The sequence below is a fragment of the Gallus gallus genome, chromosome 1, assembly GCF_016699485.2.
Source record: "Gallus gallus isolate bGalGal1 chromosome 1, bGalGal1.mat.broiler.GRCg7b, whole genome shotgun sequence".
Taxonomy (NCBI): domain Eukaryota; kingdom Metazoa; phylum Chordata; class Aves; order Galliformes; family Phasianidae; genus Gallus; species Gallus gallus.
In genome coordinates this window covers 49,145,592-49,166,797 of record NC_052532.1, presented here as the reverse complement: position 1 = coordinate 49,166,797, position 21,206 = coordinate 49,145,592, and the positions used below count along the sequence as shown (strand labels likewise).

The 21,206-nt window shown below is 45.7% G+C and overlaps 3 protein-coding genes and 1 non-coding gene across 6 annotated transcripts in view; all 4 read right to left on the bottom strand.

The window, feature by feature from the left end:
* Window positions 1–6,880, bottom strand: part of LUC7L2 (LUC7 like 2, pre-mRNA splicing factor) — a 31,260-nt gene extending 24,380 nt beyond the window's left edge. The window contains exons 1-2 of one of the 2 annotated variants that reach the window (XM_040696384.2): window positions 6,544–6,615; window positions 215–285 (exon numbers count right to left, since the gene is read on the bottom strand). Coding sequence is in view for 1 of the 2 variants with exons in the window: in NM_001030755.2 (NP_001025926.1) it covers window positions 6,544–6,604 (61 nt within the window). In the remaining variant the exon portion in view is untranslated. Of the gene's footprint in view, window positions 1–214; window positions 286–6,543 lie in introns of both variants that reach the window. The other variant, NM_001030755.2, reaches the window with a different exon arrangement.
* A 2,846-nt stretch (window positions 6,881–9,726) lies between these two features.
* Window positions 9,727–10,219, bottom strand: FMC1 (formation of mitochondrial complex V assembly factor 1 homolog). Its single transcript, XM_015289305.4, has 2 exons — window positions 10,068–10,219; window positions 9,727–9,975 (listed from the first exon to the last, which is right to left on the bottom strand). The coding sequence occupies exons 1-2, from the start codon at window positions 10,194–10,196 to the stop codon at window positions 9,781–9,783; spliced, it is 324 nt and encodes a 107-aa protein (XP_015144791.2). The 5' UTR covers window positions 10,197–10,219; the 3' UTR covers window positions 9,727–9,780.
* Window positions 10,220–10,648: 429 nt separating this feature from the next.
* Window positions 10,649–10,721, bottom strand: TRNAR-CCU. The gene has a single exon. It is a non-coding gene; the product is annotated as a tRNA-Arg (tRNA).
* Window positions 10,722–11,084: 363 nt separating this feature from the next.
* Window positions 11,085–21,206, bottom strand: part of UBN2 (ubinuclein 2) — a 56,791-nt gene continuing 46,669 nt past the window's right edge. Inside the window, exon 16 of one of the 2 annotated variants that reach the window (XM_015285016.4) lies at window positions 11,085–20,322. In XM_015285016.4, coding sequence (XP_015140502.2) covers window positions 20,273–20,322 — 50 coding nt within the window. In that variant the 3' untranslated portion in view covers window positions 11,085–20,272. The remainder of the gene's footprint in view (window positions 20,323–21,206) is intronic. The other variant, NM_001277750.2, reaches the window with a different exon arrangement.

The following is a 21,206-nucleotide window of genomic DNA, read 5'->3' as shown; positions in this document are numbered from 1 at the left end:
TTTTCTGGAGGTTAAACTTACCACCGTTACTCACACTGCTAAAAATTTAGAGCAATCCCTTTATAATCATGCCTGCTACCGCAGTAAAGAATTCCATGTTTTGTTTTGCTTTTTAGGAGGTGGATCCATAGTCTGTTGTTGTTTGTTTGTTTTAAAACACAACTGCGTTTGTTCCACATTCATTAACACATCTGAAAAGTTAGCGATAACTCACGGCTCGGCGAATGCGGGGCCTTTCTGACACTCCCTTGCAGATTGATGTAGACAGGCAAAGATACATTGAACCTTTATAAATAAAACAAGGGGCCAGATTGTTCAGTTTGTATAGAATAATAGACTCTGCCAGCAATTTTAACACAGCATCTAGAAATACACGTTGACTGTAAAGATTCTTCTATATAAAGACAAATGAACAAAATCAAGAGAACTGTTTATAAAGAGGCAGCTGACGGCTATTAGGCACTAACCTAGCAGCAGTTCAGGAGTTCCCAAGACTAGAAAATTGCTGAGAGACTGATGGTTCCCTACACAAAGTTGGAAAGAAGTATTTCCACAGACATTACCTCAACACCTAGAGGTCATTCTGCTTGTATCTCTAACGCAATTAGTGGCTGACTCTGCAATATGGACTTTTTCCCTCTAAGGGGCGAGCATGATAATCACAATTGCCAAACTGGGACAAGACAACAGAGAAAATAAGGAGGTACCAGGAACAGATCAAATGGCAGCCTTACAAACGTGTTCCACATTTACACTGCAACTGGCATTCATACTTCCGCACGGTGCCTTTGGCCTAGCATTTCAGACCTTCACAGAGGCTCCCGCACACAGAACGCTCCGATACATACATTTTCCCATCTACGTTCTCCTTCCTTTCTAATCTACGCTGTTTCTGATTTATAAAGAAAGAAAAGGTGCTGCGTCCAACCTCCTACTGATAACTGAATTGTATACCCCTCTTAGAACTCGTTCCAAACTCCAACTGCCTCCTAAGAAAATACATTTTATTGTCTCATGACTTTTGTAAGCTCCAGTACCCCCAGAACGGCGCAGAACTGCTGGCAATGCGGAAGATGCGGCCTGCTGCCAGCCTGCACAGCACTCATCAGAGGTCACAACCTCCGGGGTCTACATGGGCTGCTGGAGGGGGCAAATAAGACCCACAGATCCCTGCTATACCCAACACTCAGCACACTGTAGACTCAGAGGTGCTTTCTCAGAGGCACCCACAGAAGCGTGAAAGTAACCGTTCCTAAACCCAGGGCTTCAGAGGTCAGACAGCCCACACGGTACCTCTCTGCAGCAAGCTATACTTAAGGTGGAACACTCTTCATACAGCCAACAATTAAATGAACACCAAAGAACCGTTAGGAGTACTGAAAGGCTTTATACATTCTGTAAAAAGAAAACAGATCTGAGGATCAAGTAGTTGCAGTCATCTAAATTTTAGAAGCAGCCTTTAACATTGCTAACGAGGACACCATCACTAATATTTCAGTTCTCCTAAGTTCTACTTTAATAGGTAAATCATTAAATTAGCTCAGAATAGCAACTTATTTAACCCTTGTTCTTTAGCAGGCGTTCTCATTGTAGAAATCAAAGGAGACAGTATCTATTACTATAAGCCATTCCAGTGTTTCCAATCACATTTTTTTTCACCGAAGAAAACCATCATTGGTAAAATGTATATAAAAATAACAGAAAAAAATCACTATTTTTCCTCAAGAAGCAGCTCCGGTTTTACACAGTGCGCCTTGCCCAAATCACATTTCTATATTGTATTGCATAGGTTGCTCCAAAAGTAATGCTCCCCATTTATTTCTGTGGAAATTGACAACGCAAAGCACAGTAACACTGTTTGATAGAGCAAATCCTCAGTTACAAAACACTATTTTTCAACACAGCCATTGTTATTAGCCACGCGTTTTTGCCAGCAAGGAACAAGAGCCTGCATGCCACACTTGTAAAATCTGCACCAGCAGGGGTGACCCCCTGTTGCTGTCCCTGCTGCTGAAATGCACTATGCACCACCTCACTGTGCTCACGCTCACTGTTTGGCCCCCGCAAACCTTCAGCAAGTGTCAGTGAATATCAACGGGTGCCATTCTTTCCACATGGGGGAATTCAATGTCCTTTCCTTCACTCGCACTTCCACACCGGACGCCATTTTGTCAGCCTGCCCGCCTGCTGCCATACCACCAACATCCGCCTCCAACATGTGGGCCAACATACTAAAATAGGAGGCATTGCTTTTGGAGCAGCCCTCGGAGATTTTAATCACGGTCCAGCAGAACAAACGTGAATCTACCGACCATGGAGTATCATGTTAAAGACTGCGTATCAAATTTTATTGGCAAAGCAAGCATCGTATAACAAACACTCAGCATCTTTCCTTAGTAGAACCTCACACAGCCCCAGGAGGTACTGCTGCTGCTGCAGATGGGAAGCTAATTCTGACTTAGCGCCGCTAATACCTGACGCACCTCTAAGGGCTGGGCTACTCAAACTTACTAATGAAGCCAGCAAATAGGCACAACTCACTGAGCACAAACATTTCTCTCAAGCCATCCAACCACGCCAGATTACTAAATAATCTTTACACCAAGTATGTGTGGCTATTACTGTCAGATCTGAGTTGCCATCAGTTCCACGCTTGGTGGGTTTAGCTGAAATTCACACATTCAGGGTACTTCTCCCTGCTTTTCCTTTGCCAGGAGGTCCTAGGAAGGTATTTGCACTCACTCGGCGGTGACACAAAAGCCATTATTTCCCTCTCCTCACGAAGAGGTTAGATTTGCACAGTCACACAGGCAGCTCTGTGTTAGCGGCCAATTTACATTTCCTGAGGATTTGCTCTTAAGGTCTCTTGATAAAAGTTTCATGCAAAATTTACACAAGATAAACTCACGCTCTTTGAAGTTCTTTGCCTGCAAAGATCTCTGCTGCATTTTAGAACTTCCAGTGCAAGAAGATCACAGAGAACAAGGAAATGCTTTGCTAGCCACAGTTACAGGATTTGGTTAATGTCGCCAAGTACAGCTCAAACAAACAGCAGGTGAAGCACAGAGGGGCTGACTGCTACTTCTTACGTACGTGTTCCAAACGTTTAAAGGCTCCAAAGATTAACAAGTTCCTGCTAGTCACACAGTGCACTATTTGTTAGGAAGCTTGACAGAACATTTTTGTGACCACAGGCAAACTTCAAAAGCACACCATTTATCTCTCTATATTTATCTATCTATCTATCCAGAATCTCATCAACTTTGCTAGTTTGCCATGGTCTTAGACTAGAACATGGCTTTGGTGTAGTGCTAATTATATAAAAGTATGGGCTGTTTCAAGGTGTTGTGCCCCGGCCTCACCTGGGCCTGCACTACTCTCCGAAGCAGCGACCCTGCTGTGCCGCTATGAAAATAATAGTAACTACTCCTGGGGTACTCACTGCATGAGGTGAAGATTTCACTTGAGAAGCAAAATCACAACCTGTAACAGTTGCAAACCTATTTGCAAGGATCATTCCCATTTTCTAGAGCATGGGGATGACAAGAAAGGCACTACCTAACCATGCTATTAAGACTATTTTGTGAATCTCAGAGCTGAAAAGTTATTTAAAGTAACTTAAAAATTCATACTTGTCAGTCTCTGTCTCTCAGCTTACTCCATATATCTCTGAGTGACAAATTCACACAGCCCTGGTCATCAGCACTAAATTCACCTTCAAATCATCTCTTAACAACTGTCAGGTGTGACAAAAGTCATTTTGCTTAACTGCTAGCGGTGAAAAACAACATGAATAAAACACTTGGATGTAAGTACATAGGGTCAGTACCTTATCTTCTGTGCTTGTTATTTCCCAATATCTGGGGAACCCACAGTATCTGTTCAGCAGTTCATACTTAAGCCCCTCCCAGCAGGTACCAGGCAGCACACATGGAGAGAGCAGTTTGACCCCAAGTGCATCCCTCCACTGCCAGAACTCAGGCCGGGAAGGAGCAGGCTACCAAAGAACGCAGATCTCAGCTCTCCCTGCCCACAGTCATAGGGCCCCTGGGGAAAGGATACAGCAGAGGGGCAGGCCCAGCACGGCACGGTTCTGGGAAGCCACACACTGGGCAGTTAATTCTGTTTGAAAGAGAGAAGCTCCTCGCTGAGTTTGGTCCTTGTAAGTATTCCTACAGCAAGGCAGGTATTCTCTTTGACCAATACTGAACAGTGACTTTAGGCGTTCTCAGAGCTCAACAAGATTTAGCAGCATTTAGTAACTACATTGCTTGAATACTTCACTTTTGGAGCATATCCTCTACAGAGAATATTATAAGCTCTGAAAAAGTGACATAGGCCACATATTCAAGCAACATCATTTGCTTTGAGTTCACCTCTGAGTTAGTGCTATTCTCACAGAAGACGCCAGATGTCCAATTTCCCTTCTCCCATACGGGTGAGAATGTTAAGCTTGCACATTCTAGGTACCTTCCCTCACCAAAAAAACCCCACCACCAGGCCGTGGTGAGTACAACATTCTATTAATGGGGACACATTTTGGTCATTCTGAACAACATCAGACACAAATCCCACCCAAAGACGATTTTTAGAAGCATTTAAAAGTTGATTCTATGGCCAAGCAGAGGAAAATGAAAGGCAATGGGAACAGCTGCAGGGGGAAAACAAGAACTGCGACCTATCCAGACCTATCCAGGAGACGGACAGCCCCATCCCACTGAAAGCTGTGGTTTGCATATTGCTACAGAGGATTTGTCAAAGGTGATGGAGGGAATGGGGAAGAAGAAATTAAAACCCCTTTACTCTCAGGGTTAGCAGTATTTCAATGACCTTGAGCGTGGCCTTGAATTTATTAAGTACCAGCTTCACTCGAAAGGATGATGTTCAGTCCCTGGGAGCATTTTAGATTAAATAATGTTCCACTACTTTTTTTTATTTTTTAAGACCTAGAGTGGTGTTACACTGAGATCCTCAATTCCCCACTTAATTCAATAATGGCAGCCAGTACTACAAACAGCCTTTTCTCCCTGTCTTTCCTCATTCTGACAGTGCTATTTAGAAGCTTCCTGTCCCACCAGTCAGTTTCAGTTCAGCAGACGCTGTTCTGGATTTAGTAGGTGGGTGGGAAGGGGGAGTACTGTTATCAGCAAAATAACCGCTTTCTCACAAAAGCAAAGGAAATTAGTATGACATTGTTTTTCCCAGTTTAGGTCTTAAACCTAACTGTCATTTCGCAGTTTTTAGCGGTTCTCTGAGGTAAATCACATTCTTCTCCCGTGGCCCAATGGAAAACACATTCAAAAACTGCAACAGTGTCTCCTGCATTTACAGCTTCCATGCAGCCCTCAGAAGCTCTCTGACACAGCCATCCGGGTACCAACACTGGAATGAGCTGAATTGCACAAGCACAGTGTTATCCTGCCATGCTGAGTGTGCAGCCACGCACAGCTGCAACGGGAAGCACTCAGAATCTTCAGGGGCAAGAGCAATGTGCTCCATCAGGTCCTGCATGCTGACAGCTCAGCAGCCAGCACTGCTCTAGAAGGCAACTTCTGCATAACGGTAATTTTCCAATGCGCTTACCATAGAATCAAAGAATACCCTGAGCTGGAAGGGACCCATAACGGTCCCTAAGTCCAACTCCTGTCTCCACACAGGACACTCTTACGCAATACATCATGAATGCTTTTTGCTAGGAGGTTTGTTATATTTAAAACTCTAGATTAAAAGAGCTGTCAGGAAGGTGGTACTGCCCCAGTCCCAACAACTGACCACCAGCACATGCATCCTGCCCAGGGAGTGCATGAGGAAACAGATAATAATCATTAACTCCACACAAAGCTTCAATAAACACGCAGCGTGCCTGCAGAAGGAACTACAGCATGCAGAACGCCCATGTAATCTCTAATTACTGCCAGCCCTCAGGTGCGGTATTCTCTCATTTATAAATGAAGTACGACACAGCTTATTAGGACCCCCTGTTCTCAAGCGGTCCCCAGGCTCTCTGGATTACAGACCACTGCCATCGAATCTTTCACCGACGAGAAGCCTGGCTGTGCCTAAACATCTCTTTCGGAATTGCTGCCTCTAAATACTGGGCTATGAGAAAAGGTTTCTGCGGGGGGGGGGAAAAAAAAGAAAACAAAACTAAGACGAAGAGCGGTTCGTCCGCTTTGGTAACTAAATCCCCCTTCAGGAGACAACAGCAGGCCCACCTGCTGACTGCAACGAGGATTTGGGTCACACTTCAGTCAAAAAATAACGCGACAGGCCGGCGCTGCAGCCGCAGCCCTGGCCCCCGGGCCATTTTCTCGCTCGCCCCCCCGCCCCGCCCGGAAGAAGGTCCCGCTCTGGGCGGGGCCCGCGGGAAGCGCCTCTGCCGGAGCGGCGGCGGCCGCACGCAGCCCCGCCCCGCGGCGCCGCCAATCACCGCCCGCCGCCGTCGCGACCTCGAGGGCTACGGCGGCCCCGCCCCGCTCCCCCCATTCCTCCCCCCGCTCCCCTCCCCGCCCCCCCCCCCCCGGTCCCGGCGGAGCCGCTTACCGTCCCGGGACGTGCCCATGAGCTGGTCCAGCATGGCGCGCATCTGGGCCTGCGCCGACATCTTGAGCGTGCGAGGGCGGCCCGGCCCGGCCGAGTCACGCCGACTCCCTGCGGCCTACAAGGCCTGAGGCTCTCGGCCCCCCCCCTCGCGTCACTCGCGGACTCGGGCGGCGACGCCGCCGCCGGGGGCGAAGCGGGCGCTGCCTGTGGCTGTGCCGCGGACGGAGGGCGGAGCGCGAAGCCTGCCCCGCTCCGGACCCGCTGCCGCCGCCTCCCCTCCCCCCGCCTCGCCGCCCGCTTCCTCTCACGCCTGCCACGCGCGCGCGCCAGCGCTAACGGAAACCCGCGCGCACGCGTCGTACACCCCCCTTCACCCGCTCCTCGACGTCATCGCGGACGGAGCCTTTGGCACCCTCTGATTGGCCGCCACGCGCGGTGACGCGCGGCGCGGCGCGGCCGCCGATTGGCCCGGGCGGCTTCTCGCGCGGTGATTGGGCGGGCGGCTCCGCGCAGGCGCCGTGAGGCACGGGCTCGGCGGGCGGCCCCGAGGGGAGCCCGCCCCGTCAGCGGGTGCGCGGCGTTGGGCCTGGCGGCGGCGGGCGCTTTGTTGTGCCTTCAGCCGCCGTGTTGCCCTCTAGCGCCCGGCTGCAGCCGCCGACTGGTACAGGGACCGACCCAGCTGTGAATCAGCCGTCCGCAGCCAGGGGACGCGTTACGCTGTCAGACTTAGCTCAGTGCAACCGAAAGAAAAGGCGACACAAAAAGCCGCCCCGCCCCAGTCAGGATTTAACACGAACTGTGGGGAAGATGCAATGAATCCCCACAGAAGTAGTCCTTAAAATGCGTTTGTGGAAAAATTCGTGGCCCGGAGCTCCTCGCGCAGTCTGAACATGCCCTGGATCTATTGTTTCCTTTGTCAGATTTGGTTTTGGTCGTCATTATGGTATACGGGAGCTGTTGGGGTGAGTCCTCAATCCACTCAGAAAGTAAAACAAACCAAAAGCTTTCCCCTGTTCGGCTGGTGAGACTGCAGAACTGCCAATGCAGTTTATAGCCTACAAAACCTTATGGCTTGCAGCGCACATCTTACCCGACCCACATCACCCAGATCTCCCCGGCTACCTGCTGTGCCCATCTCCTGGGCATGGGGCTGGGCTGGTGTTAAGGAAAAAGGATAGCACGTGGATTTAGGTAGTTGGATCGAGTGTACCCTCAGCAGTTTGCAGATGACACCGAGCTGTGTGGTGCGGTTGACACACCTGAGGATTCTACCAAAGATATGCTCGAGCAGTGGGCCCAGGAGAACCTCATGAGGTTCAACAACGCCAGGCACGAGGTCTGCACATGGGTCATGCCAACCCCCACTACCAATACAAGCTGGAGGATATAAGGATGGAGCACAGCCTGTGTGAAAAGGACTTGGAAGTAATGGACATGAGTCAGCAGTGTGCCCTCACAACGCAGAAAGCTAACCGAAAGCTGCATCGAATGGAGTATGGTCAGCAGGGAGAGAGAGGTGATCCTGCCCTCTGCTCTGCACTGTGAGACCTCACCTGGAGTGCTGTGGCCAGACAGGAAGTCCTCTTTATGAAGGAGATATGGACCTGTGGGAACACATCCAGACGAGGGCCATGTAAGTGATCCAAGGGATGGAATGCCTCCCTGTGAGGACAGACTGAGAGAAATGGGGCTGTTCAGACTGGAGAAGAGAAGGTGCTGAGGAGACCTGAGAGGAGCCTTTCAGAATCTGACAGGGGGCTGTAAGAAAGAAGGGGACAGAGTCTCCAGCAGGGTAGTGGCGCTGGGACAGGTTGCCTGGAGAGGTGGTGGATGCTCCATCCCTGCAGACATTCAACGCGTCAGGGTGGGGGCGCTCTGAGCAACCTGTAGTCGTCCCTGTTCATTGCAGGGGATTTGGATTGGGTGACCTTTAGAAGTTCCTTCCAACTGAAATTATTCTGATTTTATCAGATGAAGCCATTTTGTGTGCAGTGCTTCCTGATAGCACACTTTGTTTTCCCTGGTAGTAAAGCCAACACAAGCACTCTTTTGTTAGTGTCACTTGAAGCTCCTCCCTAATTACAAACAAGCCTCACATTCTTATCCACTGTAAGTTACCCTGATTACAGATTTCTTACACGTATTGCACAGAATTCGAGACTCTTCTGAGGAGTGGGCAGCAACAATTGCAGCTACTATTTCTCTTCTGATAAAAAAATGATTCACTGTTCCAGATTGTGAGAAGAGAGAACAGTGGTATTATTGTGACTATAGCTCATTGTTACATGATTTATACGAGGGCTGCTTGAAAGTAATGCCTCCTATTTTACTACGTTGGCCCATGACGTCAGAGCAGATGTTGTGGTGGTATGGCAGGAGAAGTTGTACCTTCCCACAGTATTCCACTACATTTTGTTGCTTTGAGACGGAGGGGCAAGCTGAGAAAATGGCACCTAACATGGAAGTGAGCATGAAGCAAAGATGTGTCACTGAATTCCTCCAAGTGGAAAAAATGGCACCCAGTGACATTCGCTCATCTTTGCTGAATGTTTATGGAGACCAAACAGTGGATGTGAGCACCGTGATGAGGTGAATGCTGTGCTTCAGCAGAGGCAACAGTGACGTGAAAGACAAGCCATGTTCCAGATGGCCATGCAGACTTTGATAAGCATGGCACGCAGGCTGTTCATTGCTGGCAAAAATCTATTGCATATGCTTATGTTGAAAAATGGTGTTTTACAGCTGAGAATTTCACAAAGAGTGAAATCAAACAGTGATACTCTTTGCATCTGCTGCAGTTTCCATGGAAATAAATAGGAGGCAGTACTTTTTGCTGCAGCAGTGCTCACCCTCCAACACCCTAAAGACAGGGCCTGACAGGGCCTTTGCTGTTGGAGGAGTACAGAATTCCTCATGCATTGGGAAACTCCAGAGTCCTCTTACCTACAAGTTCAGGGAAAGAAAACAAGCAAGTTTATACCTCCTTAAGCACTCGGTGGCAAGGCCTTTGGCATGCTTTTCCACAGCAGTCTTTCTCCCCTTGCTTCCTGTTCCAACCCAGCACCGCGGGCACACAGACACACGGGGCAAGGCAGGAGTGCTCGGCACGCAGAGGCAGAGCCCCGGCTGTGGCTCTGACGGCCCCAACCCGAAGCGGACAGAACACACAAGCTACAGGGCAGCTCCAGAGCCGAGGGCGTTTATTCGGCGCCGAGCAGCGGGCGGCACGGGGCGGCCTCAGCCCTTCCCCCCCGGCTGCCGGGGCAGCCTGAAGCCCACCAACCCCGCCACCTCCTCGGGGGAGCGCTCCCCGCGGCCGTGGTACTCGCGATGCAGGGCCTGGTGCTGCCGCACGCTGCGCAGCAGGCACAGGTAGGTGGCGGCCTGGAAGTGCAGCTCCTGCTGGGCCCGGCACAGCTTCTCACTGGTCACCTGCGGGGAGAAGCGGCAGAGGCCAGGAGATAGCACCGGGAAAAGGGCAGCGGGGGAAGGGCCCGGAGGCCGCCTCTCCGCCCGCGCCGTACCCGGTGAGCGCGGAAGGCGGCGAGGACGTGCCGGTAGGCGGCCGTGTCGCGGTAGGCGCGCCCGCTGATGTGCCGCAGCTCGCGGAGCAGCCCGCGCAACGTCTGCAGCGGAGAGCCCAGCGCCGCCATCTTCCCGCTCCTCTCCCTCCGCCAATCAGCCGCCGGCAACCCGCTGCAACGGCCAATCAGAGAGCGGGCGGCCCGCGCAGTTTTCCGCCCATCGGCAGAGGTCAAATGCCGAAGGTCGAGCGCCCCCTCGGCCGTTGGGCGGAGCGACGCGCGCTCAGGGCGTTGAGGGGCGCCGGAGCCGAAGCAGCAGCCGCCGCCCACCCACTGCGTCTGGACGTTGGATGTCGAAGCGCGTGGTGTGAGCGCTGCGCAACGAAAGCGGCTCAGCCTCAGATGGTGGGCTTCCGCCTTGTCTGCAGGGCCTACAAGTAGGGTCGCGAAAGCCGCATTCGGGACGTTAATTAGAGCAGCTCCCACCCACCGTCTGCTCAGCGTCGAGACGCCCCGCCGCGACCGCACATCAGAAAACGGAGAGCAATGCTACAACCAGCGGGAAGGGAGGAAAAAAAGACCACCCCAGATGGGACTCGAACCCACAATCCCTGGCTTAGGAGGCCAATGCCTTATCCATTAGGCCACTGGGGCTGCCACGAAAGAAGGGTTTTTCCGGCGCCTACTTGTCCCCTACCTCCTCCCCTCGTCCTATTATAGCCAACGTCTGGCGAGCGCTGATTGGACAGCACCTCCGTCCCCACCTCCCTGCCACGGAGCCTTCTGGGAGCCGTGAGGCCCTCGAACGCGGGCGGGGCACCGCGGTAGAGGTTGTTATCGTTAAGTGCTGTCGGCCTACGGGAAGTCCTTTACCTGAGTGGTTGGTCGGCTCAAGAAAGCCTGAACTCCCCACTCGAATTCATAACGAAGCAAAATCCCACAATAAGCCCAGGCCAACAGCCCTTTACGTGGTGCACTTTTCATCTTTTATTTTGTGAGAAATCACAGAGACAGGGCTTATATGTACATTCCTCTTTATTTAATACAGCACAGACACGTAACAGATAAAAAAGAAAACACACTCATGAAAAAGCCTGTCGCCACCAAGGACAGGGCACAGCTACACCCAACTGTGTAAGGCTCCTACTGCAGAACAGGGCCTGCTGCCTAAACGTGGATCCCAGAGCAAAACTGCTGCCAAAAAGTCATCTGCTTTCAGGAAAGCAGAATGGAGAAGGGGGGGGGGGGGAGGGAAAATCCCTCCAGGAATAGGCGAAGCAGGCAGCACCTGCAAGGCTTCTTGTAGGACACAAACACCACTACCTGTTTGGACCAAAGCACTAAGAGAAGAAATGTTCTGCAGCTCTTCTTGCAGAAGCCCCAAAACCCCGACTTCTGAAACCACCACCTGTCTCAGGGATGGAGACCTGAGCATCTGGAAGGAGCGAAAACACGGAGCAGTCACAAGAGATTTAATTAGTGTCCCTGATAGGGCTTTGCTCGCCACAGCTGGGAATGTGCAAGAGAACAAACTGGCTTCCCAATTAAAAAACTAACAGTCATTAAACTGACCAGAACTGTACACGTTTGGAACCGATGCAGGCTTTTGTGGCAGCAGCTTCTTCCTTCTCCCGCTTCAGTTCAGGATGGAAATTAAGCAGGCACCAATTCCTGTGGCAAAGAGCCTTACACATTTTTTAAAAAATTAAAATACAAAAATGGGAGACAGGTGTATTTACAAAATCCATGGCTGGTACAGTACATCATTTTTAAGACACACTAAATGCTACAATCTTTCAGGTCCTGAGATTATTACCAAAAAAAAAAAAAAAAAAGCAACAACTCAAAACTTGTGTTCAGGTCCAGTTTTATAAGGAGAGAGGAAGGAAATCACACATTTAAAACACAGTATCCCTTGACGTTAGTGGAACACGCCTCTCTAAAAATCCAAAAGAAAGTGGTGCTAATCACCCAACCGTAGCTGCATTTGGTTGTTCAGGCCTGCGGTCACAAGAGGGGAGCATTTCACAGGGGAGTTTCTCTGGAGAGCAAGCCAGGTAAGCACCTGGCTGTGAGGATTCTGATACTAAGCCTTACGATCTGAAATAGGCAAGTATTAAAAAGGAGGAAGGTGACCTGGTGCAAATTCACACTGAATTGAGTAGAACATCACAGGAATCACCAATTCAAAGAGGTTTGCCATATTGCACCCCTTTGCTTGGGGCAGAGGTCTACAAAGAACACTAGTTCTGTCTGTAAGACAAGTGACCAACTGTTTCAAGCTACACCAAGAAAGGCAGGAAAATGCTTTGTCCACCATTTTCTCTGCTGTTGACTTTACATAGCTTCCTTGATTCACCCGGGGATCAGCAAGTCAGGTGGGGTTAAGCTGGTTCTATTCAAACTCACTAAGAATACATATCCTAAATGTGACAACAAAGAGTAGAGGCTAGACCTCTGTCAGTGGGAGGACCCCAATGCCACTAGCTGGATAGGCAGGGATTTATTTGGAAGCTCTGCTCTTGACTCAGCCTCATCAGCAGGCAGAACTGCAGGGACTTGCATCCACACCTGTATCTTCAGTGAAATATTCTGAACATCATGCTTTTGTATCACCAGAAGTTATAATCACAGATGCCCTTTTATTATAAGCAACCTGACTTTAAGCTAGAAAATACCAACATTTTAAGGATTACTCATGAAATGCTTCTAACCCTCAGTAAGAAGACTACAAAAGACAAATCACAGAACAAGGGTACTAATTTAACAGCTAAAATATAACTGCTCAGTAGACTTTTTGGAGAAAATAGTAGTAATGAATTTTTTTTTTTTAATAGTAGTCCAAAAATAGTATTTCTCCATCTATTTTCAACAGAGATCTTGAGAACTATGCAAGAACATGGTACTAATTGCTACATGATGGAATTACCGGCCATAATACACACACTACGGTTCTCATCTCCGAGCTAAACTGTTATTTGTAGTTACATACAAGACTAAAAGATCAGTCAGGAATACCGGGAGAATCACAATTCTGCTTTTATTTGAAGATCCAGCTACTGTGTAGCTCATACCTGCCCTTGTTTAGAAGTAACTTCATTTAACTGAGAAACTGATTTAATTCACTTCTGATACTGGAAGGAAACACAGGATCTCATTATCTTCTCCCCGTATCCAATCTGCACATTAATAAACAACATCACTACGGCTTCTTAAAACCAATTCTGAGAGCTGAATAATCCAAAAGCTCTCAGACTGAAACCTGTCACAAGAGGCAATTTTAGCTTCCCTCATGAAGCAACTTCACGAGGTTCAACAGTAGGTGTTGCACCAGCAAGAGGGTTTCTTTTTTAAAATACAAATTTCTTTCTTCACTTTAGCAAAAGGAGTTTTAAAGACATTCAAAAAATATTCCATTTTCTTTGGGTAAAACTTCAACATGTGTTAACAGGGTAGCTGGGGGAAGGAATGCATGTAACACTTAAATATGTAATGAATACTTATCTGCATAGTTGATATTAGTGACTACTAATCAAACTAAGGCCTTATCTGGAGAAAGTTGAGAACACAAGAATGTTTCTTCTCCCACCACCTACTCCACTGGTGAAATCTAAGAAGTCTCAAAGGAGCTCTGGCTGTGTCAGCAGCTACTTGGCCTGATCTGCAGCAGTGTTATCTCCCAACTGGTTTGGGTCAATTCTCTCACCTTTTTCTCTTGATAGTGGACAGTAACAAATGTAATTGTACCTGTTCCTAGAATATATTTGCACATGCTGGAGCATGATAGGAGTTAGTGTGCACTGCTTGTTTTGGATTACTTCACTATGAAGAAAAACTCATTAGTCAATGGTTATTGTATTAGCGGGAGCTGAGGGCAAGGGGAGAGGCTGAAATTCACTTCTAGATACAAAACACAAAAACGTAATTCTTCTAGAGTTGCTCCGTAGAACTACAGCTGTCAAAAAATGGCTACAAAATAACAGACTTATGTCTTTGACTACTGACAAGATTAGCACAGTATCATCTACAAGGAGTGTGCAAAAACAGCCCTAGGGAACCTTTGTGCTTCCCCGGTTTTGCCATGCCGAGATCTCTCAGCGTAACACAGCAGCAGTGGGGCTTCCCATGGCCCCCAAAGGCTATTACAGCAGCAGGGTATCACTGGGTCACAGAACACGGCCAATGAAGCCATACCAGAAGTTTCCACAGCCAGAGCACTCCCCAACTCAACGGTAATCTTTCATGTTGTCAAGTCAGCCTACTTACTTAGGCATTGATTTCTGGAGTAGCAGATGCTGATTTTTGAACAGCCACATGTGTGAAAAGCACTGCAACCAGCAGCACCAGCTGTGGATACCTGATCTCTCCATCAGCCCGGGATGAAGAGCACACATGCCTGGAAGGAACTAACAGCAGAAGAGACAAGCAGGTGCAATTCACTGCCATGGGTGGATGCAGCCAACTACTGAAGTTGCTCTCAGCAGCTCACACAAGGCAGATAAGGAAGCACTCTAACTCCATCTGAACAAGCTACCAGCAATAGCATTCTCTCTGACTGGTGCCATTAGATTGGTAAAGATTAGAAAAACCACAACAACAGAAAAACAAACAAAAACTATGGCATAGTTTAAGCAGGTTCACTTGACCGTGATACAGCGGTAGAGCTATTTTCAGCCACAGGAACATGCTGTATTTGATATCCTACTTTTAGCTCTCTAGATAGGCTGTCAACCTCAGCATGAAGGGCTCTTCTAGCCATTCTCACTCTGGTTTCTGAAAAGAGAAGGTAATCAGACCCTTTTCATACTGCAACTCAGAACTGTATCTTCCCTAGTGGAAACACATCGCAGAACTAGCAGTCTAGTGATGCTCATATAAGTTTAGCACTTGATCAACAAAGCAATTGCTAATTTCAGGTACACATGATTGCAATAATAGTAAGTTACATGTATCCTCAGCACAGAATTATTAAAATTACCAGAAGTTCTACTACAGATTGCTAATTTTGTCAGAGACAAGGAAACAAGCACTGTTTTTAGTGTTCTGCAGCTAACAATACATGAACTTACTGTTCGTTATTTTAAGAGAACAAAACAAATGAAATCTCAGCAAGAAAAGGTACAAGACAAGTACTTGATGTGAATGATTTAGGCAGCTTGCAAAATACAGTCAAGTTAAACTTCAGAGTAGTTGCACTCTTGCAGGTTATAACAAGTTCCTTCTTATACGTAACACATGGTACGAAGGGACAATTTTAGTAAGAGTCCTTGCACTAACCAGTGTCAAAAGACATGACAAGCTGTACACAGGATTCCTTGCAATTCATTTCCACTCATAATTGTTGAAAGCTATTTTAACCCTTTCCCCACTCCTTACAGTTATGTCAGCCACACATTTGCTTCAAATTCAGGAATAGTGTGAAGTGGTCCAGTATTCAAATCTGTCTGTTGTACTTGTGAACTAACGAAGCCCCAAACTTAAAACCTTCAGAGAAAAATGCAAGAAGTTCCACTCCCATTAGCAACTTCTTCCTTTCTCTCACCCAAGTTCACACACTCACACATGCGCCCCTTTACTGTACTGCCACCTTTGCCCAAGCGTTCATTTTTTTGTACGCAAACATTAACAGAGACAGCAGAATGGCGTACTATGCGTTACAGGATTCTAAGGAAAACTGCTGTGTGTGAATGTGTGCAGGTGTGAGAGAAAAGTAAGGACAAACATACAGAACCAACGCCATGGTACAGCAGCTATGAGTCACATACATTACACACTTTTTTTCTTTTTTTTCTTTTTTTCTTTTTTTTTTTCTTTCTTTTCTTTTTCTTTTTTTTCTTTTTTTACAAAAGGGAAAAATAGTATAACAGCATAAAGCCATCTTGGCAAGCTTAAGATTTTCCTCCAAAATGCCTTCCAGCACTTCAGGATCTCTGAGAACAGTTTAAAGAAGGTAGGGAAATAAAATAAAAAAAGGCACTTAAACAAAGGACAAAGGCCTGAATCAAGTAAGTCATGGAGGGTAACAGCCATTTCACCAGAGCTCGGGCCCATCAAAAAAGCTACCAACTTAAAGTTGATTCAAAATTAAAATTGCATAAGGTGTTAATTAATCAGCCATTTACCTACTGCTTTAATCTTCTGCATCATTTTATGAAAGAAAAAGCCAGTGTCCCTTTAGTGATTTCCCCCCAGTTCAGCAAAAGATGAGAGTTAGGTGTGGGAGGAATCCTTCCATGGCTCGGCCTAACAGCAGGCTTTCCTGCAACGCCATCTGCAAAAAAACAACCACCTCTAGAACAAAAACAGGAGAGGGACCACTGTGCCTTTAACAATTCACTCAAAAACAACAACAAAAACCAAACAAAAACCACAACAACCCACTAAAAAAAAAAAAAAAAAAACCAACCAAAAACAACCACAACCCAAACACCCCCACACCTCTAATCCGTCTGTGGGCAAAAACTACTCAAAAGAAAACAAACTGTAAACTAGATTAAATTTTGCTAATAAATACAGCCAAAAAGTTCATTTTATGAATGTAGCAGCAAATGTGATAAAGTTAGTTGGGGTCCAAGACGACTCCAAGAGGGTTAATGGTTCACACAACTGTTGTCAGATTGGGAGATTGCAGGATTTCTGTTTTCATGTCCTCAAGGATCTTGCACCAAGTGGAGAAGGAGTGTGGAGGAAGGGTCAGGTAATGGGACTGAGGGACCGAAACAGGCTCTTGGCACCTGTCCCACCCCCAGATCTGTGCATCAGACAACTCTGATTGGATTCAAACAAGAAGCAGAACCCAGGCAATTAAAAGTTACTTCTGATTAGCAGAAAACAGATGTGAAACCCACAGCATCCACACTTGTGACTTACTTAATTCAGTATTAGTCATATGTCTTGAATCAACTGACAAGGCTGGACAAAGTGATTTAGGCCGTTAGCATCTTGGAATGGGAGAATACCGCAGTAATAGTCCAAGGTATCAGAAATTCTGCAGCCCATTTTTCATCTAGCCTGCCACCTTTCCTTCTTACTTTGCAAATGTCTCAAAAGGATTTGAAATAGCTACCGTGGCTTTTGGGACTTTGGATCATGTTGCAGAAAACATTACCCGGAGGGTTTTAACATCTAAAACCTGTGTTTGAAATTATTGCTTGCATTTGTTTGGGGCTTTCAGCGAGCTTGACATGGTAGCTCATGTACAGACCCCAAACTGAGTTCAGCCCTGCTGCCTGGGAAAGACAGCTCTACTTGGCTTTCTTATTGCTTGTGAATACTGAGGGTTATTTAATAAGTACAACTACAGTGTGGTATTTATTACCAAAGGCCCTTAAAAAGTAGTAAAAATCTGAGGGTGAATGACCTTAGGAGAGCTGCTGTGCAGAAAACAGTAAAACATCAAATTAATTTAGCATTTGGACATTGCAGAAATTTTTCACTTCTCCATCCTGTTCGTGCAACCTACAAAGGTCACTCAGAACCACTCTATTATTTCCTTTAATTTGGTCTTGCTTGGCTTAACACAGGAGAGTAGGGAAAAGGCAATGCAGATCCCTTCATCGCTATGCTGCTGATTCCAAAGCAGCTCAGGAATATAACTGAAAACAGCTAGCCTCCGGTGCACTGTCTGAACTTGCTTCAGGAAGAATGTACGGTCATCTTTATGCTTCCTACCTATTTGCACCAGTTTACTCATTTCTCAAGACTCAATAGGCCACACAGACAGGATGACTTCCTACCCTCAAGATTTGGAGTAGATACCCCTCAACTGAAGGTGAGGCATACTTCTAGGAAGAGAGGGATGTTGAAAGGAAATTTGTGCTGTTACTATAAGTTTCCCAGTTGAAAATTTCATGAAGCAACTATGAAGACAAAAGATGCCAATTTGAATGAGATGCCTTGATGAATAAAACACAGAAGAGGTAGAACTCTTAGGACGGGGTTGTTTGGGGTTTTTTTTTTCTTTTCTTTTCTTTTTTTTTTTTTGGTTTTTAGTGTGGTTTGTTGTGGTGGTGTTTTATTTGTTTTTAATATATTGTTGCTTGATGGCTCACTGCTCCAACTCCCTTAGCTACTTGCATTATTAAAAATGTATCAGGTTTGACAGAATTCAGAGAATTAACATTGTTAGGCTTCCAAAAACTTCTCTTCCTTCAACCCTTCCTGGAGAAGAGAAAGAAAATCAGATAAAGTTGTACTCTACATAGCTTGTGGGATATAATGTTCAACAGAATACGCATACTATTAGGAATGCAAGAGTCTATGTAGCTGTATGTTTCAACTCTAAATAACCTGGACTGAGATGCAAGCTCATCTAATCAACATGCCACATACAAACATTAGCATTAGCTAAAAAGCATCTAATTGGCTGACGCTACCGAGTGAAATTCAAGAACTAATGCATCTTATTTTAATTCAATGTGTCTTTTACAGAAGTGTTGTGCAAAAACATTTATTGCTGAGCTCAACCCAACATTTTTATACTAAATACACAATATATATTATTTTAGATTCATGTATATATATATTTTTATATAAAATTAAAATGAGCTCTAAATAGAAAAGAAATTGTTCTCTGGTCTAAGAAAAATAAGTCACATGTAAAAGTAACCTGAAAGCTATAAGTTAATCTAGCAAAAAACACTGAAGATTCCTTATCTGTGAGTCAAAGTATCTCTGGAAGGTGAGACAACCTGTAGTCACTGGCTCAAACTCACCTCAAACTACTGGAAAGACTAGGTACTAAGAATTTCAGCATCTCTGATCAAAGGAATGTTTCAGGGTTGAAGGAGAAGGACATAATACCATTTTAGTTGTTTCTTTCTCCTTATGATTTATTTTAGTTTCTGCCATTCTCACCTTTTATCCGACAGCACAAGGGACTCAACAGCATAGTTCTGTTCTAGTGTCAAAAGTGCAACATGTGCTGGATACTTCCTAACCTTACAAATGAACCAGTCCATGTATTGCTATTAAAAAAAAAAAGCCAGCTTTGCAGTCTTGCGCTACCATATAAGGAAGAGTTCAGGTTGGAAACTCTTCAGGCCAGCAGGGGCTAGAAATGCTGGAGACAACCCAATCAGCCCCCGGAAGAGAAGGCACCTCTGGTCGCTCTTGAACGACTCCTCTTTGGCTAATGCCTGAAGCAATATCAACCTGGCTCTGAAGTAAGTCACATTCAGCTTTCCTTTACTAGCAAATCAAGATAATGCATGGCTTTGGGAGCAGTTGCACGAAAAATGAGACAGATTTAAAATGGATAAAGAACTTACCATGTTTCATAAAAGATGCGATAGAACACTACTTAATTTTAGTAGGATAAACAAAAGGGAAGGGAAAAGAAAGTATAACAGAGACAGAAGAAAATCATAGAATGCCTTTAAAAAAAAAACAGATGTAGGAAAGAAATGCTACCCTGACCAATAAAATGTGGCTTTTCCTTTTCTGTAAGATGAAAAATTTCCAAACGCCTTTCCTCCCTTGAATAAGAATCATTATGTTAAAGAAAAAAAAAAAAAGCAAGGATCAAATGGTTTCCTAGTAGTCTCTCACATCTCATGTACCAGGAGATCTGTTTTTGAAGACAGCTCCTTGGGATTAATGTAGGCTCTCTATAGCCAAACAGCCTTGTAAAGCCAGAAGAATGCCCACATCAGAACCTGCATTTCTGTAAGTTTTTAAATACAATGCAAAGTATCCCAGCACCACCTCTACTCTACGCAATCTTTGGCCCAAAACCATATGGTACACTCAGGACCTACATATAATCTTATACCGGGCACTTCAGGAACTAATAAAGTAGATGATTCCACCTCATGCAATAGATGGAGAAACCTATTCTAGCTCCTCTCATTATTTCAACTCTTTATTGAAGATTACCCAGAAAAAAAATATGTTTGTGCTGCTGTGGGTTTGACAATCAATTTCTTTTAAAAGCCAATCAGAACAATGAAAAAAAGTTTGTTTCTTTAGGCGAGATCAAACTATGACCAGTCTGCATGACCAGGAGGAGGACCAGTCCCCCTTTTTTCCTTCTCTCTTTGATCAAGTATTGTTTTCTTTTTCTTCTTCCTCTCACCACAGTGCTTGGGATCAGAATATGTAAACATCGACAGAAACAGCAGCCCTGTGACAAATAAGCACTTCCCCAACTGGGCAGATTCTGTCAGCCAACCAGAACTGCTTCAGCTCCCTTGCTTGTCCAGAAGTCACTGGTTTTTCCGCTGTAACTTAGTGTCCCCTTTACTTTGGCCTCCATCTGTAGTTTAAAGACAGGAAAAGAAGTGGAAGAATAAAAGCATGAACAAAATTTATAACTTATAACATAAATGTATTTGGAATACTCATCTCTAACATCAGCAAAAAGTGTATTCTTTATAGAGTAGAGGACTGCGCATATTTTCTATAGATGTTTTATTATTATTTTTTAAATAGCATTATTGAAATCAAGACATCAAGCTTTATACCTAAAGATACCACTTCACTAAAGGTAAGTTGCAGCTCTGAATACCACCAAAAACAAAAATACACCAAAAAAATCAAACTTTTCTTTACTTTGTAAGAATCGTAGGTTACCCCAAAGCACTTATGGTGACAAGAAAGTTGAAGTTTGTACCACATACAGGTGATTGGTATATTTTCAGAGTCGTGACACAACACTGTCCATTTTTTGGAGCCAAGTACTCCAAAAAACAGGATGATGAATCCACGGAGACACTGGTACCTTTCATGTTCCCCTCCCTGGCTAAAAAAAAAAAAATCCCTACATAGTGCACCACTTACTCTGAGACCTTTCAGCACTAAGCTTGACAAGCATGAAAAGATGTTCTACTTCAAGCTACTCCTCTCAAAACATGTAACTTTATTATCAATGTTAAAATTCCAAGGGAAGATAAGTGTTCCATTAGGAACGTATCACACTGTTCACACATGCACACAGAACTGCAAGAAACATCAAGATTCTAAGCTTGAAGGTCAGTTTCTCCTCCAAAGAGAAACTAAAAAGTAGTGGAAAAAACAATCCCGTTCCAGTGTAGACTATACAGCCTGTAAACAATCATGAGAACATCCAGTATGTAGTAGTAGTTTCTTCTACTCTTGGAATTTGGAGGCTTAAGTTTCTACAGCTGCTATAATCAAGTA